Source organism: Festucalex cinctus, chromosome 1, assembly GCF_051991245.1.
Source record: "Festucalex cinctus isolate MCC-2025b chromosome 1, RoL_Fcin_1.0, whole genome shotgun sequence".
In the NCBI taxonomy this organism is placed as follows: Eukaryota; Metazoa; Chordata; class Actinopteri; order Syngnathiformes; family Syngnathidae; genus Festucalex; species Festucalex cinctus.
Window position 1 is genome coordinate 34,732,275 of NC_135411.1, and position 27,555 is coordinate 34,759,829.

Genomic DNA, 27,555 nt, shown 5'->3' on the forward strand with positions numbered 1-27,555 from the left:
ATTTTGACACTTTTGGGCTTCCATAATTCAAACACAAGCTCACTTCATGTAAGCCACATGTGTCTCCCAGGTGGAGGAGTGAACCCAGCCAACCGGCACCAAAGGCAAGTGACGGTTCCACTCCTCCACCTGGAGCCCCAAGCGTGTGAGAATTGCAGAATTGGGACAAGTGCGCGTGTGATGTCATCAACTCGCGCTACTGTGGTCGTTATGCGTCTTGTTAAACTGCTGCCCTGTATGCCTCCATCCACACGATGGCAGTATAGCTCACAAAATGTGACCGGAAGCTGGTAAGGGAGCATAAATAGAGGCAACCGAGTGAGATAGTTCATTTCACTCATGACGTTCAGATGTGAGAGGTAAGATTAAATTTTTAACATCAAGTTGTAAATATGACGTGTGAAGTGTTATTTTTTTTATACAAAGCAGCAGTGTTTTTGCGTGTCGTTTTTTTTTTTTTAACACGTGTGTGGTGATTTATTTATTTGTCTTTTACTACTGCAGCTAATTTGACGCTATCGTCTAGTAAGCCTGGCCGAATTAAAAGTACAATTACATTACTGCTATTTATAAAGTTAAAGCAGTTTAATTGTCCCCATCATTGATTATTGGGAGATAAAGTGTTAAATTAGCCCATTTGTTAACTAGAGTCTCGCCCTCGTGGGCCTTGAGCGCACGTGGTTAGCCTGCTAGGTGGCTATTTAGCTACACGCTGACACAACATTGTAAAGTAGTAAGAGTAAGAATCCATTTAATTTTCTACATTGGAAATGCTCCTATGATGACGTGCACTGGGCTCTGAGACCACATGGAGATTCTGTGCAACTTTGGCCTTGACAAGCTAAAGTTCCTGAGGGGACTATTTAGCAGAAATAACACAATTTACGATAAAGACCTCATTGTAACATGTTTTGTTCACTTTTTTACAGCGCTCCCCTTGGGACCATCCATGTGTGCACCCACCAGGGTTGGGCACCTCTGTGGCCACTCGTGGTTTGCTCTGGTCATCAAGACATGGAGGGGTAATTAAAATGGTAGTTTCGGATGATTTTAAAATAAATTACTTCTGTGATGTGTTGCACTGGGCTCAGAAATGTTCTGTTGATAAATGTGCAGCTCTGCTCCTGACATGGCAGAGTCTGAGGGAGACATGAAATTAGCATTTAATTTTTATGTCAGTTTATCGTCCCTCTAAAGGATATTTCTTTTCAAGGTTCCCGGGTGACTGGTCAGACTGAAACGTGAATGTGCATCCTCCAACCCTGAATGTGGGGGCTCGATGGCGAGTACCTGATGGCCAGGCCCATGTGACTGGTACTACGTGGTGGCCACCGTGAGCAGGACAAGGTCACAGATACAGAAGTGACTGCCAAAGCCTTCTGTGTGTCACTTCCTGCCAAAGGAAAGAGCCGTCTTGTCAAAGATGGGGATGATTTTAATTTATTTATGAATTATAATTTTGATTGTATTATATATAATTTATTGTATTTTATGAATTTGTTGCAGTTTCCTTATTGTATAAACTAGAAGACTATGTACATCAATCACTATTCATGAATGAAATATTTAAGTTATATTTATGTTGGTAATTAAATTAATTCATAGTATTTATGGAGTCTGAGTTTCTTTTTCCTGCACATTAATTCATATAAATATGCCCCATATAAATAGAAATGTGTTTTGAGGGGGGTTCAAATGATACTGGGGTTAAATGGGTTTGCAATTTGAACACACTTCGTGCAATACACTAAAAATGTTCACATGCCCATGTGACCATGAATGTGTTTTTAAATGGATAATTGACTCGTATACCCGTTTTCAGCGTATGAAGTAAAATTACATTTTGGCACTTGCCTATGACTGAATATTACATCGTGTGTGCTCATGGCTCCGTTTGTGAAGATCACATGACCACAACCAGAAAACTGGTGATCCTTGATATGTTAGCTGAGCTCTGAGCAGTGCCATTTTCAATCAACAGCAAGTGACAAAATGTGTTTAAAGTATTGTACATGAAAAAAATAATTATTGCTTGAAAATGGCTAAATGGGTCAAGTGTCCCTTTAAACATAAACCTCCAACCTGAAATTATTATATATATGTACATATATAAAATGCCAAAAGTGTAATGCCAACATGTATTCCTCCTGCATTTCCCATTTTCAGTTTGATATATGACAGTAAATGGTCCTTTTCTAGTACTCAAGTTTTCCTAATTTTTTAAATATACATTTTACAGCTAAAAGTTTGCATCTACTGTATAAGAAAAATTGCTTTCATGAAAGGAATCAAAGTAGATGTATTAAAACCTTTTCATCTTTATTATAATTCTAACAATTTGTCTCTTAAAACACTTTATATTCATATATTTATAGGAATGTGTATATGCATGTCACATATACATACTGTATGTATATATATTTATATGTAGTAAATTATCTTTCCACAGTTCATAATTTCTCCTTAAAAAAAAAAAATCTCTTAACAGAACAGAAGAACAATAATCATTAAACAAAAAACAAAAAAAAACAGCTTCCTATGCAGTAGGGCCAAATGTTAACTAATGGAGTCTTGTCATGATTTGTCATAAGGAGAAAGTCCGAAGCAAGTACAATGTTCCTGCAACTCTTCTCTAGTGACGGAAGCAAGGTGTTTTTGCATAAAAACATGCTAGTCAACAAAAAATAAAATATGGGCTCCAACTGCATAGAAAGCAGAGGTGTTAATTATAATAATCATAAACACATAATATACTTTTTCATTTGGAAGACACGAGATTCTGTATAGAGCTTAAAACCACATTAGCTTCATTCGTCCTTATTGTTATTCTCAAACATCCCTCAGCAACCAATCACAGCATATTACGCCAATATGACCGTAAATCGCAAAATTAAATGTGGATGTAAAAGGATGGGAGATAAGAGAGCCCTTTAACTCCATTTTAACTAGCGCTATGTTGTTAGCATTTTAGCATCTCAGCGCTATACTTCCAAAATTAGATTCAAGCGCGGAAGCAGGAGAAGGAGGAAAAAAAGGACTTTGAAAATGTGCTTGAATGCAAAAATACTTTGTCTGGTACCCAAAACGTACGGGGGAATAACAGTAAGGACGACGACAAAATGAAATCTCCCCTCCAACTACGTCCGTCAGCCGGCCTGGTAAAAAGTTTTACGAAGAATTAGAGTAGTAAAATGAGTCCTCCAGGATGGGAAGAAAGCGGGACATGGCAGTTTGTATCCAGGAAGTGGCTTTGCCAAACAGGAAGTCCTCAATCTTCTTGTGTATTTATTATCCAAATATCATACACATATATATTTATATATTATCTATATACCTGTATGCGTCCCATAAAGTTTCTGTGTGTGGGTGTGGGTGTGTACATTTAAGTATGTTTGTGTATGTAAACCATTTGGGCATTTATTAGGTATCCTACAAGTGCCCTGAATGGTCCATGTACTAGTGCACTATTTGCCCACCCTAGTAAAACAATTCTGCACACTAGTTGAAAGACTAGGGCACACTTGTGGAATGACTGGGGCAAAATATTAGAATGACAAGGGTGCACTTATAGAACAACTATAAGGGTGTACTAATAGAATGAGTAGGTGCCTAGTAGAATGACTGTTTTACTAGAGACATTTTCCACGACTGCATGACATTTAGTAGAAGTAGTAGTAGTCACCTAGGGCACAATTTTACCTGACTAGTGGTGTACATGTACAGTACTCTTTCTACTAATGCCCAGAAATGTCATACAGTGGTAGATGTAAAAAGTGGAAAACACGTCACTAGTTAGACAGCTATTCTACTAGTGTGCTGAATCGTCTTAATAGTGAGGACAAAGTGTACTAGTACATGGACAGGTCATCGCACAAGTATAATATGGACTAAACACTCAAAGGGCTTTCCTTAGTTTGTGTACCATTTTTTATGTTGTCGGTCTGGGCACTTGTTTATGCTACAACGTGATACAGTGACCAGTCTGTATGTTTGTCATTAAAAGTGACGTCGGATGTCGATCACAGCGCTGAGGTAAGCCTGGAAATATTCTCCATTGTCAACTAAAAACATTCCCCGGCTCCTGTTTTGGATTTCGGGCTATTTCTTTGTTCTCCATTGTCAACCAAAAACATTCTCCGGCTCCTGTTTTGGATTTTGGCCCGTTCCTTTGGTCAGTCTTCGTATTGTGATGTCATGGCGTTGCCAAACGGCGTCTTAGTGTGCGTTTCAGGATGAGCGGATCACATACAGGGAGCCCTTAGTTGGTCCCGACAAATCCGGTGATTTCATTTTGGGACACCCCATCATTTTCCGCCACTTTTTGAGTCAATCCACCAACTTGCTCCACCAACCTACTCAATTGAATTCCTCCTCTACCACCACCTCAACTCCGACTGCCGTCGTCTATCCTCCCCTCGTCCCGAGGCGAGAGCACCGACATGGGGAAGGGGCTGCTAGAAAGCCTAGAGGACACCAAAAAACAATCAAGTCAGAGCTGGCGCTTTATTTAGTTCACAACCTAAAAATTTGCTCTCTAAATTAGAAATCATAATATCTGGGTCTTAATCTCTCAAATTTCGGTTCAAATGTGCGTTCCTCCCAAAAACATTCTTCTAATGCTAATCAAAGACTTTAAAGTCCAGGGTGGACCCCATTTCGATCGGCAAAAGTTAGCCAGGATAGGATTAAAAAATAAAAAATAAATAAAAAAGACGCTTTTCTTAGCTCAAGGCTTAAAATTTGGAGACTGAATTGGTGATTGTATAGCATGGTGAGTTAAGTGGTTAGCAGGTCTATATCACAGATGTGATCCCAGTTCAGATCTCACTTCCTGCGACATCTCAAAGCCATGCTTTTAAAAACTGTGGTGTTCTGTCCATGATTATGTAGGTTTTCTAGATACTGTGGTCTGACATTCCAAAAAACACTGCTTTTAAGGTCAAGTAAAGGATCCAGAGTCCACAATGTAGACCACGCTAAAGTTAGTTGTGACCCTGTCACCTGAAGAGGATGAGTGCTATAAAATGGATAAAGGGATAGATGGAATTCGTAGACACTGGAAGTATAGACAAAGTTATTGCTCTTTTTTGCACCTGTGAAAGAACTCAAGGATGCAAAGTGGAGATACGTAATCCTGTCTAAAATCCACATAATTGCCCCACGGGGAAGAAACCATTTTCTGAATCTAAATCTAAAACAAAAAAAAAAGACTGTTTTACCATCGATGCCGATCGTCTACAGCGACAACCTCGCTCTCTTCAGTCAATCTGTAGCCATACCTGTCAATCACCGACCTCAGGGCTCGTTCTATGTTCATGCGGTGGCCCACGCGGGTGACACCCAAATCCAGGTAGTCGTCCTTGGTGAGCGAGGGCAGGTGGGTGCCGTCAATCTCGTTGTCCAAGAAGCGCTCACGATGCTCGGCTAGATTCAGGTACCCCAGCCAGTCGGCCACATCATACTTGGTCCAGTAGGGCAGAGGCTTGGAAGCGAAGGGCTTGGTCGGGGATGGGGGCGGCAGGTGGGGGTAGCTCAGACATGTGGGAGGAGGGAGCGGGTGCAAGGGTGGTGAGGACGTCCCGGACAGGAAGTGAGTGGGAGAAAGAGAGCGAGAAACGACTAAGGTGGAGTTTGGAGGAGGTGGGGCACCAGAAGGTGCAAAGAGTGGCGGCGAGGGCGAGAAGTAGGGGTCTCCGAGAGGGTTACCGGGCGAAGGTGGGGTGATTGAGCCCCGTATATCGTACATGGCGCTGTAGAGGGGTGAGGTGGGCAGAAGAGGGAGGGACGAGGGACGAGGTGGCCCCAATTTGGGCCTCTCCGACGGTGAGATGAGAGGACTGGGCGCACGTCTACGCTGGAGCATGTGAGGGTCCTTGCGGGAGTCACGACTTGGGATGAACTGGAACTCAAGGGCTTTGGTCCGGTAGACAGGTCTGTGCTTGGGGGACGTCGGATAAGGAGAATATGACGTCGGGGACAATGGCGAATGCGAACGGGCAGGCTGTGAGGGTGTGGGAGGCTGAGGGGATGGCGAACGTCCCCAGCTGGGGTACTGGGAGGCGGGGGTCGGGGATGGGCACAGGGAAGGTTGTGATAAAGAGATTGGCGACGGTGACTGGGAGCGAGCCGATGGGGGACTCAGAGCTGAGGCTGAATCTTCTGAGAATCTGAGGAATACAAAAAATGAAGTCAAGTCAATAGGTTTGGACTGAGTATTTGAAAAGAGGTGGGAGTAAGGCACACGTGTGCAAGTCAACCTAAGTCCCGTGTTTTAACCTTTAAATTTCACCCAATTCCCAATTTCTGAGGCAAAAATCGAGCTAACGATTTGAGTCCCCGCTAAGTTTTGAGAAATTTATCACACTTGGTAACCCAAGTGTGATAAATTAAAGTCAAGTCATACAACCTTACTTCAGTTAGAACCTTATTTGCACATTAGCCTTCTCGTACTTAATATCATAGAGATTTAAATAGTCCTCCAAATTGTCTATTACTTTGTCTTCTCAATGAAACAGAGGACCAAGCATCAATGCGCTATACTGTGAAGTTAACATACTGTAGCTTACCTGTCACTGTGGGTTACATAATGACAGATGATGTATAGTGCTATGTAACTTGCCATGCTTTTCCCACAATTTGATGAAAAAAAATATCCTAGAATTTGTGAAGTTCTCTCCAAGTTCTCTGTCCCATGAGGTGGCCTCTACACTAGTAATTTTTCTTCCAAAAGCAAAACACTATCTTGATAATATAGTTTTTAAAAATGTAAACAGGAAAGATTTGGCAAGTCGAGCCTCGGGAGTACTAAGTCAAAGTTGTGAATTTCATAATTAGTAAGTCCCAGGTCCTAAACCTGGCGACTTAATCTGAGTTTAGTCAATCACATGACTCGAGTCCCCAACCTCTGATGTGAAGGTCATGACGTGACAAAAAGGCAAAACAAACAAAAGGTACCTGTGTCTGCTCAGTGGTCTCTGGCTGCCCCAGTTGTCCTTGGTTCTTTGCTGAAGTTTGCTGCTTAGCTCATTGATCATATTTGGCTTCATACTTGACGCTGGAGGGTAAATCTTCTTCCCCTCCAAGAGTGCCCCGAACTGCCCCCCGGTGTCAGCACCCATCTGTCCTTCACCCCACAGAGGCTTCATTTCGGGAGTGCGTGGGCGTTCAAAATAAGGTGAGCTGGGACGGCCTAAATTCTGCATGTCCCTCATCCCGTACCCATCCTGGCCGCTTTCGTCTTCTGTCGTGGCGCCTTCCTCGGCCTCCTCCTCCTCTTGTTCACGGTCATCTCGTCGCCTGTGAGAGTGGAAGGATGCAGGGGCAGTGCTAGTTTGTCTGTGAAGCTCGCCCCCTCGACTTCCCTCCCTGAATCGGCTGCTTTTCGGGTAGGTTGATGCTGCTGCTGTGGCATTCTGCATCTCAAAAGTTTGCCCATCTAGGTAGCTCATGTACGACTCGAGAAAATCCCCACGTTCCCCTGATTCCGCCGTCCCGCCTGCTAACCGGCTGCCCCCCCTCTCCCCTCGGTCCAACCTGTCGGCCCGAACGTTAGCCAGAATGCTGTCCAAGTGGTGATCGCTACTACTGCGGCTGTCCAGCTCTTCTATACCAGAGTCCACAACCGTCTCCTGGGATTCTCCCTTCTTGGTGGCGGGGGGCGGACGGTGGCGCTCCCCTGTTCTCTGGTGGGTGCTTTGAATGGAGGCGGCGGCATATGTGGCGTGCGTTCGTTCATGGTAGAGTTGTGTGGAGGTGCTCGTTGTGGTGGCAGCAGCGGTGGTTGTGGCGGCACAGCTTGTGGTCATGGCAAATGAGGCGGTGCCCCGCAGAGGGGCCGAGGTGGCAGCTGTGGAGGAAAGGGCTGGGGGGCCCCGGTAGGCTGGAGGTGGTGTTACAGTGAGCGGGGGAGTGGGTGAGGAGCGCCCCGGAGCGTGGGTGCTGTTGTACAGGTGGTGAGGATGGGACACGGATAAAGGTCTGTGATAGGAGCCGGGAGGTGGGGGTGGTGACACCGAAGGTGGAGGTGGCGGTCCGCTTGTTGATGTGGGCTGCAGGATAGAAGGTGAGTGGGGAGGAGGAGGGTTGGGCGATGTCTGCGAAGGGGAGTGAGCGGATTGAGTCAGATTAGCTACCTCGCTGTCGTAAGATGTGAGGCTTGAGGCGGTGGAGTCGCCCGCCTGGGGCGAAGGCAGGGGCGTGTGAGTGGGAAACACGCTTCCAAACAGTTCTTTTTGGGCAGGCGGCGGTGGGGGTGGTGGGGGAGGTGGAGGAGGTGGTGCCTTCTGTTGGCTTATGTTGGGGAGAAGCCGGCGTTGCGAATATCCCCTATCAAAGCTGTTGGCAAACTCTAACGGCGGTGGGAGGGGGTCTGCGTAGACAAACTCATCGTCCGCATCTACCGACGGGGCGGGTGGTGGAAGAACCATCAGACCAGACCCGGTGTTCCCAGTAGTGTTGGTCGTCTGCTGAGAACTGGACGGTTGAGTGGAGGTAGTGTTGCGAGACAGGATGTAAGCATCAGTTTGACTCTCCATCCTGAGGAATGAGGGCCGCCGAGGCTGCTGGGATGCCTCTTCATTAGCGGCCTGCTCTGCTCTCCTCATGTAGCTGTCCTGCTCTTTCTCCCGCTCTCGTTCCCTAGAGGCCTCCCTCTCTCGTTCCCTCGACCGCTCCCGTTCTCTCTCCTTGAAGCCGGGCTGGTACGGCTGGGACTGGTAGGGGTGCGTGTGGACCGTTTTGTCCTCTGAGAAGCGAACTCTGAGTCCCTCACGAGTGCCACCCCCTTCCCGTTCTCTTTCGATACCGCCCCCACCCTCCTCAGCCCACACTCCCCCTCGTAGGATTCTTGGTGAGGGTGGACGTCCAACAGAAGGGGTAGTCGCAGCCAGGGAAGAAGAAGTAACCAAGTAGGAGCTGGAGGACTGGGCGGAGGACGACACTGGTTGCGAGGTGACTGTAGACGAAGGGAAGACTACACTGGACATTTGGCGGATGAAGGGGCGCTCCGGACCCCTTCTCAACCTACTGTCATCCCGTAGGGCACGCTCTCTGGCTGCCAGCGCGAGCCCCAGCGGCGATGTGGGATCCAGAGCTTTTCCTGTCAGAGGGTGAATGAAAGTGGAGGAGGGGGCGGGCTGTCTGCCTGCGGCAGTGTACAGGTCAGCAGGAACAGACTTGGGCTGATAGTCCAGGGCGGACGAGGAGTACTCCGGTAGCCCGAAGGCTGGCGGCATGCTGCGGGTGTGGTGGATGAAGGTGTCCCCGGAGAACATGCCCTCATCGATGGACTTTGAAGGGCGAAGCTTGGAGTTAGAACATTCAGCTTGCGTGTTGAGTTGCTGCTGTGACAGGTGAGCCCGCGTTAGTCCTCCCAGGCCGTCACTACCGAGACCCATGTCCTCATCCGCGGACATGAACAAGGAGGCACTCTTCCTGCGTGCTTCGTGAAAGCGTTCGCGGTCCCGGCGAGCTGCGCCCACGACCGCTGCCCCAAACTGGCTAGTGAAGTCCAGCCCGTCCTGGGCTCGCATGGAAGGCAGCGACGGAGGCGGCGGCGCGGGGATAGAAGGCGGCGCAGGGGGCTGTGGAGCAGGGGTACGAGGAGGAGGACCATGGGGCGGTTTAGATTCATCTGCCTCCCCAGGAGCGGGGGTGTCTGCCTCCACGCTGCTGCCCTGGCTGCTACGCCCGCTGCTGCTGGTGGAGGGGGCCTTGACAATGATGGTGGGGATAGGGATGGAACTCTTCTCCACTTTTCCTCCCAGTGTGCCCTGGGCTGCTCGCAGGTCCTCCACCTTGGATTGCTTCACCAGGGGACCCTTGCCTCTCCGGGCACCGCCTTTAGGACCTCCCGCTCCAGTTGCACTGCGCTCGATCCGTTGTGGTTGACCCGTCTGCTGTTGCTGCGGCATGACGGTCGCAATGCTGGACGGGGGGACAGCGCTGCTGTAGCCCCTCCGAAGACCAGTTGTTTTGACGCCCCCACCAACCCCGATAGGCTCTCCGGTATAGGCAACCTTACGTGTAGCAGTCCTGCTTTGGGCAGTGTGGGCACCCACGTGGGAATAGAAAGATGAGTGGTCCACTGCGGTGCTGCCTGCTCTCTCCCGGCCTAGTTGGGTTAAGTGCACCGCCTGGGAGTAGGGCTGGTAGTACGAGGAGGCGATCGAGGACTGCGACACGGAGACAGAGGGCTGCTGGGATGACTTGGCTCTCCAACCGAGGGGCGGCGCAGAGGAAAAGGGAGGGTCCGGCGGCGCCGTAGTCGGGGGTGGCGGGATGTCATCTGGGCCAGGCACTGACAGACTTCGGGCAAATTTCATGGCCGGAGGATGCAGAAACTGCTTCTCTTCCTCGGGTACCCCTTGAACCACAAAGGGAGAAGAAACCAGAAAAGTTGAATTTGACCTTCTAAGGTAGCTACAGCAGGTACAGGAAAACTGAGGATTTGTGTCTCTCTCTACCTGCCCGTCTACCCACCGCCAAGTCTGTCCTCAAGTCTTGGGCCAGTTAGTTTACGAGTCACTTTGTGTTATACATGACAATGTTCCAATCCAGAAGCCGTAGAGTGACGTATAGTGAGAAGAGACTCAAAGTGTGATACCCTTTGGCCTCCTCCAGGGCCCAATGGTGGAAAAGTCATCAATCAATTTGTTTAATATTTTTGGGAAAATGATGTTAGCACATAATGATGGCAGTGTCAAATTAACTATTTAGTGTAATAAGCTTTTTCGTTGGCCTTTTGTGACACTTATTTCTCAATAAAAGAAGGCGCAATAGAAAGAAGAATACTGTATACATAGGCAGTTACAGTACATTCAAAAAAACAGTCAGGTGTTTTAGACTGTTTACAACTTTGTGGTTAACTTCTTTTACCATTTTTGCATCTTTGTGGTTGACTTGTTTTACACATGAATTACAACTATGAATGCAAAAAGAAAATGATGCGCAGATCGACATTGTTCATTGCAAATGTTAAGACTGTGAATCCCTCTTTGCGTAGTAAGGTGCACATCCGCTCGTCCTAAAAACTTGCATATATTCATTTTTGTCCCGGTGCACGTTCAGTTTACTGTGTTTGGGAATTTGGCAGATGATGTTGTGCCTTGTTGAGTGTTCCTGCACACCTGACAATTTGGTGAAAGAAAGTATGCTCAACTTTAGACCAGGAAAAACTATATTGTGGCGCAGGTGTTGTACCACGATTTTGCCGAATTTGATCTGCGCTGGCAAACAGATTCTGCGCTCTGCTGATATGCGTGGTGTATATCATCGGATTTCATTCATAAATATGTTATCAGCATGCATCAAACCCTCTGAATCATTGTAGAAAATAATTAATTGAATGCATTATTATCATCTATAATATGTTTTTTAAAAGAACCCCTAGACTGCGGCACAACTGGGGAGGGGCGGTGGTTCATCACACACAGACGCATGACCGGGGGGTGAAGGTGGGCTTCCAAGTGCTCGCGTCACAGTGGCCAACGTGACATTATCCGCAAGTGGAGACCTTTTTTGTAGTTGCCGATCTCCTGCACGAGTTCCAGAGAGTCTATGCTTCTGCCCTGTAGTGTGTTTCTCCTCGGCTGAATTTAAAGGGTTTGAGGGGAATCGCTTTGATTGGCCAGGAATAACGTCAGCTGTGTTTAGTCCCACAATGGTGCAAACGCACATTTCTGACGGCACCCGTCTATGAAAATGCCGGCCAAAAAAAAAAAACAAAACCAAAAAAACCTCCACTCATGTGCACAGTTAGACTGCACTTTGCGCGAGACTTGTGTTGGGCATAAAAATACGGTCCTCCTGAGTATTCAAGTGTTTTCAACAACAGTTTTTATATTTACACAACAGTCAAAATTGCTACTTTAATACACTAGTGGTTCCACCATCCTTAAATTGTAGCGTTATCAATTCTGTGACACTAATATATATTTATGAGTACTTAAGAATAAATTGCACCCAGCGACTCAACAACATTTGTTATTATTACTGCTAAGTGTTAGTAGGTACACCATAATCATCATAATTATTGTGTTTGCAGCACAGGCACATGAGAGAAACACAACAGTGGCCTTCCACACAGACACAGAAGGGCCATAGACACACAGACCAGCACAGCGCGGACCCTCAGCGGGTCCAGAGGACAGACAGACAGGCGGACGCACTGAAGGACGGACGGACGGGTAGAAGAAACAAACCACCTCACCGATGGATTTCTGCCGCAGCATACCGTGCGGGGCGCCGTGAGGCGTAGCGTAGTGGCCCCGCTCATAGGTCAGAACCAGGCCGGATGCCGCTGCCGCCAGGCCAGCCTGGTCTGCGTAGTTTGGCTGAAAGAGCAGACTTTCATTTGTTACGCAAACCTATGTATAGCTTACAGTATAGGTCACTGGGCCAAAATCAGATATTTAAAATTACTTGTGATTTTTCACTTACTTTTGATTAATGACTAGTGTTGTTCCGATACCGATACTGGTATCGGCAGAGGTGCCGACACTGCATTAAAACAGTGGTATCGGTATCGGTGACTACTCACAAGTAACATGCCGATACCATTAATTCCAACGCTAATATAGGATTTTGGATGCAGCATCTTTTGTCTTGCTCATGCACGACATTTACTGATATGTGACATGCTCACTGAATGCCGATCTAAGATATCCTATTGGCCCTTGAATGCTCTGAACCAATGGCAGGACAGCTTTTTTATGTTGAGGAAAAAAACCTTAGGTATCGGTATGGTATCGGCCGATACTGCAAAGCTGGGTATCGGTATCGGTATCGGGGGCCAAAAAACGGTATCGGAACAACACTATTAATGACAATTGATAATTGGAGAACAAGTCAAGAACAAAGATAGTGAGTTCTAAGTATTGGACAGGTATGCAAGAAGGAAGGAAGGAAGGAAGGAAGGAAGGAAGACTGGATAGCAGCAAAGTAGTTTTAAGAGAAAGAAGAAAGGATGTAAAATGATAACTTTGGTGAGAGTGAAGGATTAGGAAAGTAGGACGTTAGAGGAAAGGAAGAAGACATAGCAGATCTGAGGTGGAAAGAAAGAGATAAGGAAGACAGAAAGGAAGGTAGGAAGGCGTTTAGGAAGATGAAATAGTAGGTCTGAGGGAAGGAAAGAAGGAGAAACAAAGTTAGTAGGCCAACAAAGAAAGTAGGAGAAAGTAAAGGAAGGACAAACGGAAGGAACAAATTAAAGAGAGGGGGAAGGAATGGGGAACAAATGAAGGAAGGAAAGAAGAGGGAAAAGGCAAGAAGGAAGGAAGACAGAAAGCCAGCTAGGGAAGCGGAAAGAATGAAGAAAATGAACATCTGAAGTGCAAGGAAGAAGGTAAGACAGAAAAGACTAAAAAGCTGAGTGAAACGTGCGAGAGAAGGAGGACAGAAGTAAAGAAAAGTGAGGCTCAGATTAAAGTATAAGAATAAAAAAAAAAAAAAGAATAAAGAGCAACTCTGACCTAAGGAATGAAGGACACAATGCTAAGAACAAAAACTGTGAACATAACGCTTTATTGTTGTAAATGTCCATTCAACACGACACACGCACCTCGTTGCTATAGAAAGTCCTTCCCCTGTCCCGTTTGGGCCCCTGTCCCCGCGTCCCCGCCGTCTCGTTGGTGCTGATTGTCTGCTGAGCCGCTGCAAGAATTTCATCTAATTTATCTGAGAGGAAGAGCGAGGAAAGAGGAGGGCAAGAAAGGAAGGACGGAAGAAGAGGGAACGCACACGACAATGAAACAGGAAAAAGGGGGACAACAGCCACGCAAAATGGACGGGAAAAAGGACGGGACGAGGAAGGCGGGAGAAAATGGCGATGACGACGTGGCCTTACTCAGGGCCATTTGATAGACGGTCCTTTTCTTCTCAGCCACTTGGGAGGATTCCAGTTCTGAAAGGAGGAGAAAGGTGAAGAGTGAGCGCGCACCAACGCTCGGTGCGGGATAAAAACAATTACAGACTGCACTGGAGATTACCTGACTTTTTTTTCCACGGGGTGGCAGCTGCGAGGAGGACAAAAAGGACACTCGTCTTTGGCGGGAACATGACAGCATTGTTATGCGGAATACTAATAACGTTCCCTGGGGCGGGACATGCACTTGGGTGCAAATACCTTCGTGTACATGACAACTAAAGTTATCCCAAGATACTTTTTACATGCACTACTTGTACATTAAAGATAAGAAAATAAAATCGATAAAATAAAAACTTGCACCTCTTTCCACTGTTGAAATATTCCGATGGGACCATGAGGGGACAAAAACACAAAAAGAAATTGTCAGTCGCTCTTAGTTTGAAGGTTGGAATCTCGTATGCAACCACCATTACTGCCACCCGTTGGACTGGAGCAGAAAAGCATCTGCAACTGCAAATTTGCTTGCAAAATAGTGATCATAAACTTCATATAAATCATATTTGAACATTTTTGGAAAAGAAACCTCTGATTTAAAAAAATAAAAATACAAATGTCAGCAAGAATGACAGACAAAAACGTTAAACAATGATAAATCAAATCCTTATAAAACAACCCAAATTAAGGCATCAAAAATGATCTGTCTTAGTTTACACTCATAAAACAGCACAAGTGGAGTTCTTGTAGGCTGAAACGTGGAAGTTTTAGGCAGACACAGATGGTGCTTCCGAGATTTTGTGAGTGGCTATGCGGCTGCTTGGCTCTATTTGATTGGTGACATAGACTCAAATGTCGCTAGTGGATACATTGGATTGGTGGATCACAGTCATGTGACAGCGCCACAGGCAGGAAGGAGTCTCAGAACCTCCAAATCAAATAAATCAAGTAAGCCGTAGATTAACAATGTAGCTCAATGTAACTAAGTAAAATGACATCTAGTTACTCAAGTCAAATGAAAAAGTATCTCCTTGAAAGCCATCGACTCACCCATTTCCTCCAACTCCGACGTCATGGACTTGGATCGCAGGGCGATGGCGGGTGTGCTCAGCCTCTTGCTCTGCTGCGGGACTGCAACACCAACACAAAAATGGCCACAAGAGGTCACTCACGAGACTTTCTTCATCTCCGTCACTCTCTTGACGCCTTACTTTTCTTGCGGGCGCCCTCCTCCATGTCGGGGTTGCGGGTCACCATCACCACCTTCACCATCAGGCTGTTGCCACCCTGCCGGATCATGTTGACCACTTGGCGGTGACCCACCTTCACCACATTCTGCCCGTTGACCTGGAAGAAACCACCATATGTTTTTTCCTTTCAGATTTCTTTTGTAACCCAGCAAGTCTGATGTCCTAGAGAAAAAAAAAAGACAAGAGTAGCAGCAGGTTACCTCGATGAGGAAGTCGCCCATCCTGAGACCGGCCCGCCAGGCAACACCGCCCTCATCCACCGACTCCAAGTACTGCAAGGCGGGGAAGGCGGGAGTCGGGGTGAACTCCTCGATGGGGGTCTGAGCTGGAAGACGGCAAGAAATGAACATCTTCCTTGTTGTGTACGCGACGTTGCGCTCTTCTTCCTCACCTTTGGCACCTCGCAGGACAAAGCCGAAGCCCTCGCTGTCTTTCTTCTGCAGAAGCACCGTCTTCTCCTTGATGATGTAGTCGCTGGTGGGAACAACAACAAACAGCTAAGATGTAGACAACACGTTAAATGTCCTTCATTTTTGTCTTTGTCAATTTCACACACGAGGTTTAGTTTGAATGTATTTATTTTGGTATTATTATATGTCTGTAAAAAACAAGGAAGGTCAAACAGTTGTTTGTGAATAGTAGTTCACTTTACTTGTACACAATACATGTGGCGTGGCCTTTAAAAAAAAAACAAATATATATATGATAAACCTTGCACTAGACAATACACCATATATTTAAGAAACTAAAACCAATAAAAGTTAAATAACAAACCATTTCCTAGAAAGAAAAAAAAACTAATTAAAAGTAACTGAATATAAAAAACAAAAAGTCAAAACAACATTAAAAAACAACTACATGAAAACTCCCAAACTATTATAACACTCGCAATAAGCATGAAGAATACAAATCAACTCTCCTGACATGACCCTCTGGGCCACGCCCCTTAAAGGCACAAAACCAACACACAGGTGCACAACCAGTTTATTTCTTTTACTGACATTTTTTTTGCTTCATTTAAAAACAGAAAACAAAAAAAAACTTCTTTTTGGGGCGCTGTAATATATTAATAGCAATTCAATGAGGAAAATGTATTTGATATAAAGTATGAGTAAATTATTGTGTTACAAGTTTTGTCGCGGACTGAATTCAACTCCAAAGTCAAGCTATGGACAAAAGTGCCAAGTCACATTTCACCTTCAGGAAACGCTAGTGATCAGATAGCAAGTAAATAGCCAAGGCCAGCGTCGGCAAAACTTCAAACGGCATCAGGACTGTACACACAGCACGGTGAGCTGGTGAAAACGGCGGAAAAATCTTTGTCAAAGCATCTGATGAGATGCTTTGATCGTGCTGTCATCTTTGAGCTCACACTCACATTATGCACAAAAACAGACTTTTTATGTCTTTAAAAAAAAAAAAAAAAGACTAAATCACGAGTAACCAGGGAGAGAAATGTTTGCATTGATGTCGAACACGTTTGAGGGGTTTGCTTTGTTTAGCAGCACGGTTGAGTTTCACAAAGTCGGCTCTCTATGGGTTTTAATTCTCTGCTTTTTCTTTTTTCAAGAAACACCTCAAAGCAGAAGTTATTAATATACACCAGCAATACCTTTTAATACATGTTATCCACAAATAAAGAAAATAGGTTAACTCCTCTTGAGCTGATACAAAGCTACTGTAAAAACCACAAAAAATAATAACACAAGTTCTGCATGTAAAAATAAGACGATAATAAACATTGCAGAAAATTCAAATAAATAATACTACCCACATTCTCCATCTATGCTGATTGAAATGAGACAATGATCAATTTATGACATGTTCCGCAGGTTTAAAATAGTTTAAATCGTCACAAAAGTTGTGCAGAATAAAAATAATAATAACAAAACTACCACAAATCCCTGAAAAGCCATGGAGGAAAAAATAACAATATTATATAAATCCCCCACAAGTTGTGCAGGTTATTAACAACAACAACAAAAAAAAGCGTTAAAAAACAACTGCCATAAATCCACCATAAATTGTGCAAGTAAAAAAATAAAATGTTAAAAGAACACCTACTGTAAATCTACCTGCATGTTAAAAAAAAAAAAAAAAAAAAGTTTTAAGAGAACACCTACCGTAAAAGCCCATCAATTGTGCAATTAAAAAATATATACTGTTAAAATAACAACTCCTGTAACGCCACCAAAAATTGAGCAAGAAAAAAAAAACCTACTGTTAAATGAACCACGAATGTAAATTCCCATAAATTGTGCAATTAATGAAACATCTTAAAAGAACAACTTGTCATGTTGCTGGGCTCTCAGTGTGTTTTCCTTGTCTCACAGTGCCTGATTAATGAGAGGGGCGTGTCCCCTGCACCACACCTGCAGTGCATCACCTATTAGGCCTTCATAAGGACTGGGACTCCTTGCAGCCACTGTCGGGTCGTTGCTCCGTCTGCTCACAGCCATCGTCGAGTGTTTCTACTGTTTTTCGCCTTCGCTAATTATTATTATAGTCCAAGATTCTCGATTTTCATCTATGTAAGTTTTGCTACGTCTCTTTTTGTTCCCACTTTTATGTGGCGTGTTTCATAGCTATAGTAAGTTGTTGCTTTCTTGTGTTTGCGGTTTGTAGCCTTCGGGTCTTTTTGTGTTGTGTTAATTTCCCTCCTTGCAATTTGCAAGCACTTTTTGTTAACCCTTTTCCTGGCTGTGTCCAGCGCTTTATGTTCATATTCACGTGTTTTGGTGAATAAAACCTCTCGCTTACTCCTGTGTTCTGTGATTCTGGGATCCACTCTCCGGTCGCACCGGAATCTTAACACAACTACTGTGAATCCACCACAAGTTGTGCAAATTTAAAAAAAAAGAGAGAGAGAAAACAGCCACTCTAAAGACACACAAATTGAGCAAGTAAAAAAAAAAAAAAAAAAACTACCATGAAGCCCCCATAAGTTGTGAAATTACAAATGTTCCAAAAGCTTTGCTGGAAAAAGTAAGACTACTGTAAATCTTCTAAAAGTTGTGCATGTAATAATGAAGCTACAGTTGATTTTTATTATTTTTTACTATTGCAAATGCCACCAAAGTTTCACAGCTTGGAATAAAGCTACAGTAAAGTCACCAATAGTTGTGTGGTTTAAGGTGTAATTCCCCCATTATGTTGTGCACTGTTCAGCTTGAGACGCTTGTTCTCTGCCTCCACCACACACGCACGCACACAATAGAAGAATCAGAGCAACGTTGCAGTGCCGCAAGCTCAGCTCAGACAAACAAGCAGGAGGAGAAGTGACGTAAAATCAAGTAAATGCTCGTGGCTTTGGGGGTACAATGCCTCTTCTGGGGGTGATACCCTTAAAAAGGCTGCTTGCTTGCGTCAAACACTTGGCTACAAGTCTTTGTTTTTTTTCCACACCGAAACCATAAGGGACACAGCTTGGGATATTTCAAGACATGCTCGCTGTGAACCGTACCGGGCTAGCGAAAACAAAAATATACACACATTTTTCACCAAACGAACACGAGGCAAGATAAAAGTAAAAACCCATTAATAAATTTGGTCAAATCCTGTCGTGAGAGACGATATGATATATGGGCACATTTTCACTCCACTCGAGGAGAAAAAAAAATCTCATGCTTGGTTGTGGGCACAAGGTGGCTAGAGAAAACTGAAGAGACACATCGCAGTTCACCACAGACATCGCGGTAAGCTAACAAAACGTTTGGTGGTGGTTGTTTATAACATAACATAACATATAACATAAAATTAATAAACCAACAGCTGTAAAGTTCCAACAATAACATTAAAACAACCTCAAACTAATGCTGGCTAACTTACTAGCTTGTAGTATGTAGCACTAGCAAAAACATTATACAAACAATTATGTTATACTGGTGGGGCAACTTTGGTTTCAAACTTGCAAGTTTAGTTCAAAGCAAATACAAGTATGAGCTAAGCTAACCTAGAAGCTTCAAGAGAACTATCGTTAACACAAATCATCTTAGCAGCTAGCTACGTGAATGCAGACTAAAAACTAACAAAAACTAAAACAATCCACCTCGATAAAATATTTTGTTCAACAATGGTCAAAATAAACATGTAAACTTTAACATGTTCCATGTCTGAATGTATTCATTAAAACTGTTTGTCCTCAAAAAGACGAGAGTAAATTAGGCGCCCCATATTGATTGATGATAATATATTTATATTGGTCTAATATAAAAAGTCTTGGATTATATTGATCTACATCCAAAATCTCTGATATTAGCACTGGCAGTGCATTCCAGACTTCTCTTTCAATTTTTTTTTTTTTGTTCCCACCATTTACTGAATGTATTGAAAAACTTGAATTGTTATTTTGCACTTCAAAGAGTATAATTTGTTTTTATTGACTTGATTAGTGTTCTCTGGGTTCTTTCATTTACTTCATGTTTTTTTTTTCTCTTCAAGTGCAGTACATTCTCATGTTTGAGGTTGAATTTATGTAACCCAAAATGTTTGGAAAAAATGGGTCATACTTTCTCATACCTACTGTTCCTGACTTGTTCTTTGCTTGAATAGTATCACTTGATCACACTCTTCTTATATTTCATACTTAAAAGTATGTAAAATTCCTCCTGATATTGTATCGGTATCGTATCGGAAGTGAAACAGTTGTATTGGGACACACTTAGAGTTGATAAAATGATTCTTCTGACTAAAACTAGTCTAATAAAATGATGTTTTCTTGAACTAAAATGCTTGCGTTACAGTCAACGAAAACTTGACTACATAAAAACGGGATGAAATTGACTAACAAGTGTGATTGAAATTGGACTACAAGTGAGACTAAATTTTAAAATGGCTGATGAAATTAACACTAACGCAAATGCAAGTGCGGAAGAGCCCACTGTGCCCAAGTCGGGTACAAACTGCCTAGTGGGCATTTTTTGTGATCGTTGTCTTTTTAAAGATTTTGTGTCTACATTTTTCTTGAGCATATTTGGTGAAAACAAAACAAAAAGTATGACTTCGACAACAGTCACGAGTCCATGTTCTCAACAGAACATTTGAAGATGCAAAAAAATGTGATGAAAGTGATCAATTGGAAAATGGTTTGGAATTTAGCGGGGGTCCACTGCATGATCGAGTCTCGCAAACACAACAACATCATCACGCGCAACATGCCATCAATCCACACAGGCGTGACACCGCCGGTGCTGCTCACACGCATGTTCATTCAGTCAAACGCTAGCTGGCACACGTGCCTCGCACACACAATCAAAACACATCCGGGCGCCGCAACATCTGTCAAGTGGCTCCAGTCGATGGTGCCAGCCATGACGCGAAGCCGTACGCCTCCCGCCTCTGGCTACCACGGCGACGGAAGGATGGAGAGGAAGTAGCGGGTGTTTAAATACAAAAAAAGGAAAAGAAAGAAAAAGCTTGGACGGGTACCTGTAAATGAACCAGATGCTCCGATTCATCGGGCCCAGCATCGGCCAGGAGGAGGAGAGGGAGAGGGAGCGGGAGAGATCCTCCTCGCCGCATGCCCCCGCCGCCATTTCCTCCCCTCCCTCTCCTTCTCGACAGCGGCGAGAGGCGAAAGGCGAGGAGGAGGAGGCCAGGAGGATGAAGAGGAGGAGGACGGGAGTGGGAGAGGGAGAGGGCCGCACTCCCCCAGCCCCTTCATGCTTAAAAAGACGGCAAGGCGAGTGCGAGCTGCGTTGGATGCGACAGGGAGGGGGGGGGGGGGGGAGGACGGACGGACAGAGGGAGGAAGGAGGGAGATGCTTTGGAGAGAGGTGACTGGCTTTCTGCAAGGAAGGGGGCGGGGCCTTCACGCAAACACACACACACTCGCACGCACATGCATTCAATCATTTCACTGTCATGAAGTCCCATTCATAAAAAGCACACACCATACACGCCAAGCTACTGATAGCTGTCAATCATCAAGGAGCTGTAACTTGTGATGATGTCATACGATACACTAACACAGAGAGATGATTGGCTAAAAGATGGTGAAGTCATTCAATCAACCGTATTGTTGATATTGGGGCTGATGACATTTCCATTGATTAGTTACTGTACATGGTCAGGGGTGGGACCAAATTTTGTTTTGTATTGTCTTGCTGTCTTACAGTACAGAATCAATTCAAATATCGATATTGTGGCTGATATCACACTTTCATTGGGCTTCAAGTGTCAAACGTGTGGCTGATTGCTGATGGCACACTTCACCGGAAACAAGAGGGAAGATAAAACTCATTCAATCAATCTGTTTTCTCATGTATGATAACATCAAGGAAATATCGATATTGACAATAAAATATCAGTCACATTGTATCCCAAGTTACTCCCCAACTTGTACACAGTAAATAGTAGGGCAAAATAACGATATTTTTGATGTATTATTTTGTTGTCTTACAATACCGAATCAACTCAAGTACCGATATTGTTGCTGATATCACACTTTCATTGGAGTTTCATGCAAACATCAAATGCTGATGCGGTGAGATATATACAAATTTATAAAGCCCCTTATAGTATTTGTCCTTAAAATTCTATGACATTAACGGAAAAACTACAGTACATAGATAAAAGCTAAATAAAATATAATAAAACACAAATATGCAGTTTTATATCACACTACGATGTCGACGCCATGTTGGAAAAGTACAGAACCAAAATGCATTTCTTGTGCGCCGTCACTCATTTATTTGCAACCTAAGAGATACGATACCAAGTATCGATACCACTAGTACTTTTGATACATAAAACTCCCCCCACCAAATATAAAAATAAGTATACATCCCAATATAGCATTTTTCCTTAACATTTTTCAAATTTTCCAAATCTTAGTTCCTGATCATAAAACAGACACAAGAAGGTGTATCGGCCGCTGTTGCGAGTAACGATACCTTAAAGCAGGGATGTCCAAACTTTTTCATTTGAGGGCCATATACAGAAAATCGGGAGGACGCAAGGGCCACATAATGTTATGAAGAGTAATTGTGTTTAGTCCTAAAAATTGTACAAATAATTTATTTGTGCTTTTGCATATTTAGAAAAATGCTACAGTATATAAACAAATGTATTTGTAATATGGCAGTAGGGTTATTATAGTTTTGGAATTTTTCATTTTAGTTAGTTTTTATTAGTTTTCAGTGTGGTTCTGTTAGTTTTTAGTAGTTTAGTTCTTTTAAAAAAAAAGCTTAATTTTAGTTTAGTTTGTTAGTTTCAGTATTAGTATTAGTTTTTTTTTTTTTTTTAATGTGTATTACTTGTGTGCAATATTTAAAAAAAACACCATGGGCACAATGTCATCTGAAGGTGCTTTTCTATTGGCTGCTGCTAGATGACGTCACTTCTGTGCGACATACTTTCAAAATGTCATTATTCCGGTTTATATCAAAATAAATCTACTAAAAATCACATTTCATGCATTAAATTAATTACCAAAGACTAAAACGAAGGACATGTTTGCTATAATTATAGTTAGTTTTAGTTAGTATTGTAAACATAAAATGTAGTTTCAGTTAGTTTTCATTTTTTAAAAAGCATTTTCGTTTTTATTTTATTTCGGTAACAATATTGCTTATTGAATTTTAGTTTTATTTTTTTCATTAGTGTTAGTTAACTAAAATAACCTTTAATGGCACCAGTCCTTCTTACTTTGACCATCTCCAAACATTTTTGTTTTTTTTATTTTATTTGAACTGAGTCAAACGCCATTTTTAGCATATGTCGCGGGCCACAGAAAAATGGACGGCGGGCCGCAAATGGCCCCCGGGCCGTAGTTTGGACACCACTGCCTTAAAGTAAGGCCAGGTATTGGCCATCCCTTGTAAGTAGTATACTACTTTATATTTATTATATAATAGAGGTGCATATCATATTAATCAATAATTATTTTTTGATAATCGATTGTTACATATTGTTCGTCTCTGTGTGCCCTGCAATTGGCTGGCAACCAGTCCAGGGTGTCCCCTGCCTACTGCCCAAAGCCAGCTGAGATAGGCTCCAGCACCCCCCACGACCCTTGTGAGGAATAAGCGGTCAAGGAAATGGATGGATGGATTGTTACATAAATCCTCAGAACTTCACATCCTTATCAGTAAATATTCTCATATCTCTGTGGTTGTCCATGAAGGCAGAGCGAAGCGTGTCACCCCCCTTATTGATGCACAACCATTTTGTTTCCATGCGTGCGCATCATCACCACACAACATGAATGGGACGGACAGGAAGAAGAGGAAGAGGCGGCGTAAACTCACATCATCATCATCATCCTCCTCAGCATCACCATCTCAGTCCGAGTGGCCGACTATGAAGTCGTCCTCCATCGAGGCGCGCGCCCCCTCCATCCTGCACCCCCCCGCCGCCTTCATCCATCCTTCCAGTACTGCTTCTTGCCTCCCTGCTTACATTCTCCTCATCTCTCGCACTCACAGACCATCGCAGCTCTCGGCGGCGCTCCTCTCGCATGGGTGTGCGTGTGTGTGTGTGCATGTTTGGCCAGTTTCCAGCCAGGCGTCAAGGACTCTGCGGTATGACAATTAGGCTATGAAGTCATTTCAAACTGCCGTTTGGGACAATAACATATTTATGTGTGTGGAAAAAAAAAAGGCTTTGTTCTTGTAATTGTATTACTTACAATATGTAATATTTTGTAATATTGCAGTACAGTCTTTTTTAATAATATGCCTTTAAAAAAAAAAAAGACTTCATCCAACTTTAATTTGATTTCTTTTTTCCTGGTCATAGTGCGCCCCTTTACTCCACAAAAAGAGACTTCATTTTCAAAAGAACAACTTTCAAATCAGCTTTGATTTGTGTTATATATATATATATATATATATATATATATATATATATATATATATATATATATATATATATATATATATTTAATTCTATTTTTTTTTCATAATAGTATGCCCCTTTTCCCAAAAATAAACTTTTATCCTAATTAAACAAAATATATATTTACAAAAGATTGTTGAAATATATTTGAATATTGAACATTTTTCAGAAAGCTCTCTTTTTGAGATCAAATGTGACTTAATTTGCATAATTTTATGACTTTTCTCTCTGAAAGTAAAGTAAGCACGCCCGCCTCTGAGGGCGCAAGATCGCGTCCGGGCTTCAGCCTTCCTGGGTGGAGTTTGCATGTTTTCCCCATGCCTGCGTGGGTCTTCACCGGGTACTCCGGGCTCCTCCCACATTCCAAAGACATGCATGGCAGGTTAATTGGGCGCTCTGAATTGTCCCTTGGTGTGCTTGTAAGTGTGGTTGCTTGTTTGTCTTTGTGTGCCCTGCGATTGGCTCCCCCGCCTAATGCCCATAGTCAGCTGAGATAGGCTCCAGCACCCCCCGTGACTCTCGTGAGAAGCAAGCAGTTAAGAAAATGGATGGATATATATATATATATATATATATATATATATATATATATATATATATATATATATATATATATATATATATATATATATATATAGTATTTTTGCTTTTTTGTTTTACTTTACTAACTGGTAATATTGGGCTGTTTCCCCCCATCCCAATAATGCCTTTCCTTAAATAAATTTTCACTCCTTTCCCATGAATGTGCATGCCGCTAACTGCGTGTGTGTACGCAGTTGGCCAGTTTCCATCCAAGCGCCAAGGACTCTGCGGTATGACAATTAGACTGTGAAGTCATATCAAAGCTCCATCTGCATGCGTCTCTTTGTCCCTCTCAGCACGGCGACGGAAATCTTTGAAGGCTAATTTGGAACGAATCCGGCACTCCGGATAAATCAGGATACGGATCCAATATCTGGACGTTGTGCAGCCAGCTAGGTTTTTTTTTTGTGTGTGTTTTTTTTTGTAATATGACAAGCCACGAATCAACCAAACCATCTTTTCAGTTCCTGTCGTGTGCTAATATGTTTGGAAAATAACAATATCACGGCATTCCAAAAATATAATGCAAATGGATACAAGAAGTTAATGTAGTAGCTTTGCGATGTGTCACAATGGTGAAAATCGGTTGCTGGATGTTTACATGGACATGAACCATATCGAGCCAGTAACGATACCAAAACAACTGGACCTTGATGTAAGAATTTAATTCACTTCCATGACCACATTTGTAACTCAAAGCACTTGTTTCTGATTTAGTCTAATACAATTTTTTAGCTTCATTAGCGTCTTTGGGGGAGGGGTTCAAAAAATTATTTCAATGGGCTTCAATTATACGAATAATATACTTTTCAATGCAGTATTTTGTCTCTATTTAAAAATGCTATTTTTGTCATACACCTGATTAGGAAGTGTGTGTTGCTATATGACCCCTCAGGAGGACTGATGAAAAACTGTGGCCCTCGCCATTATTTATGTTGCCTATCCCTATTCGCTTTTTTCACATTTTTGCTAACAGACAAAAAAAAAAAAAAAAAAAAAAAAAAAAAAAAAAAAAAAGCTACGCAACATGACACGAAAAGCGATTGAGCCTTCCTGGCCGTCGTCGGAAAGGAGAAGCCAGCAATGATGTGAGGGTGATTAGTGAGACTGTTTTACTCGGCGGTTGTTGACAAAGAGCAGTGGGCACAAGATACCCGCCCAGCGGTCTGCGGGGCACGTTGGCCGTGCGCCCGGCTCGCCAGATGGCCGCCTCCCCACCCCTGGCCGACACACAGCTGTCCATCCACATCGTCTTGAAGCTCGACTGAGCGGAGCCGTAATGGCCGACGGCTGTTTGGTGTGAGCCCACCTGAACCGATTGAAGAAGAATTTGCATTTCCTCGCGGAAAGCCACAATTTCCCAGTTTCCTCGAATGCACCATTAGCACTTACGCTCACCTTTTGAGGAAAAAACACACACACGAGGACTGCGAGATTTTTCTCCAGATAAGCAGTCAGTCAGCGCTGGCAGGCAAATTTCGCCACTGATTATCTTTGCCGGAGTTGGAGGAGCGAGCCGCTATACGCATGAACTCATGCGGTCTGTTCATCTCCTCCGCATGAGATCATTGGAGGGCCGGCGGCAGGTCAGATGAGGACACCGGAGAAGTCATCAGAGCTTATAAGGCCACTTTACGACATTTGCTTGGAGGCGGGAGCTTCACGAGGACTCCTCGGGGAACGTTCGACAACAAGACTACCCAAATTGTGTTTACAGATCACTGGGTAAATATGAAGTGTTCATGTATTTAGTCAGGCCTGACACATATGGATGTTTTTTAGTCTGATGCCGATTCCCATATTTGCATCATAAAATTCTGATAACCAGATTAATTAAGAAAAAAATAGACAATGAATGAACTAACTTTGTTTTTACTCTAATAAAAATATAAACTACAGGCAGAACACTTCCTTGACTATATTAAAATACTTGCCCTTTAGTATCTTTATGGCAACAACAGAAGGGAAAATAGGCAAAAATCAGACCTTTTTGGGGTTTGAATGTTATTATGAGCAAATCCAGGTACTCAACAAAAGCACTGTTTTCTTCAAACAAAACAAAAATATGACAATTTTCATTATTATGTTTTTGTTTAAATACAAATGTATTCTCCTTATGTGCTTTTTGGGAGGGGATGCACTTGACAATGTTGCTTTCTAGTGCTATGCTGCCCCCTTACTGGCTGAAAAGATGATAGCAGGAATATCATTGCTGACATACTTGAAATGTAAACGACTGTAATTGTGGAGAACATTTGAGAGTCAAGATGTTCAAAGTGAACTTCCTGGTACATTTGCATTTAGAAAAAAAAGAAAAAAAAAAGTGTCCCCTTTGTGCCCTTCATCATGTGGCCTCCAGATGGGGACACCACAGGGGAGAGCGGGTGATGGCCAGACAATTAAAAAGTGCATCGGGGGTTCTCGGCTAAATTAAAAAACAACGGAGGGACGCGGCGACTGTCACGGATGACAGGAGTGTCAGCGGGGGATTTGACCCGTGTACCGTGGCGGACTAAAAGCCACCGCTTAAATTATCCACTGTGACGAAAAGCATTTTGAAATCAATAAAATATGATGCTGTCGGAGATAAACACACTTAGCCAGAGAAGAAGAAGAAGATTCAGATACTGGAATGAGAGGTGGAGATTGTGTAAATAATACACGTAGAGCATGAAACAGAATTCTACATTGCTAATAGTGAATATGCTAACATACATGCTAAATGCTAATACACTAGCAGTTGTATGCTAAAAGAACTAAGTCTGATTCATAAGCGTTTTATAGACCGCCCAGGAGTCAGATACAATTACAATGGCACTAAAAAAGGCACTAAAGCAGTTCAAGTATCATTTTAAATGGGAATAAGTAAACGATTTACATGCTATAGTTTCTATAGTAACACATTGCAAGATGGCACACACAGTAGAAAAATAGACAAGGCAGATCGATAAGAATTTTGCATCTTGCCCTCGAGTCATATGCATTTTTAACATTTAAAAAAAAATCCTTAAAATGTTTGCAATAGTT

At 43.2% G+C, this 27,555-nt stretch overlaps 1 protein-coding gene, 1 long non-coding RNA gene and 1 other non-coding gene across 8 annotated transcripts in view; 2 read left to right on the plus strand and 1 right to left on the minus strand.

Annotated features, from left to right (window-relative positions):
• The first annotated feature begins 87 nt into the window (after positions 1-87).
• LOC144024574 (uncharacterized) lies at positions 88-1,607 on the plus strand. Of its 2 annotated transcripts, XR_013284820.1 has the most exons (4): positions 155-169; positions 262-359; positions 930-1,022; positions 1,214-1,607. It is a non-coding gene; the product is annotated as an uncharacterized LOC144024574 (long non-coding RNA). The 2 variants fall into 2 exon arrangements; XR_013284819.1 differs by having other exon boundaries at positions 88-359.
• Positions 771-861, plus strand: LOC144007920 (small nucleolar RNA SNORD88). Its single transcript, XR_013280460.1, has one exon. It is a non-coding gene; the product is annotated as a small nucleolar RNA SNORD88 (small nucleolar RNA).
• A 691-nt stretch (positions 1,608-2,298) lies between the features above and the next one.
• shank1 (SH3 and multiple ankyrin repeat domains 1) overlaps positions 2,299-27,555 on the minus strand; it is a 67,969-nt gene continuing 42,712 nt past the window's right edge. For 2 of the 5 annotated variants that reach the window (XM_077531871.1, XM_077531905.1), the window contains 12 exons: positions 15,500-15,582; positions 15,309-15,433; positions 15,070-15,205; positions 14,909-14,989; positions 14,225-14,233; positions 13,986-14,012; positions 13,844-13,900; positions 13,559-13,674; positions 12,209-12,332; positions 6,955-10,363; positions 5,280-6,167; positions 2,299-4,463 (listed from right to left, as the gene is read on the minus strand). In XM_077531871.1, the coding sequence (XP_077387997.1) occupies positions 4,385-4,463; positions 5,280-6,167; positions 6,955-10,363; positions 12,209-12,332; positions 13,559-13,674; positions 13,844-13,900; positions 13,986-14,012; positions 14,225-14,233; positions 14,909-14,989; positions 15,070-15,205; positions 15,309-15,433; positions 15,500-15,582 (5,134 nt within the window). In that variant the 3' untranslated portion in view covers positions 2,299-4,384. The remainder of the gene's footprint in view (positions 4,464-5,279; positions 6,168-6,954; positions 10,364-12,208; positions 12,333-13,558; positions 13,675-13,843; positions 13,901-13,985; positions 14,013-14,224; positions 14,234-14,908; positions 14,990-15,069; positions 15,206-15,308; positions 15,434-15,499; positions 15,583-27,555) is intronic. The other 3 variants (XM_077531889.1, XM_077531897.1, XM_077531880.1) reach the window with 3 other exon arrangements.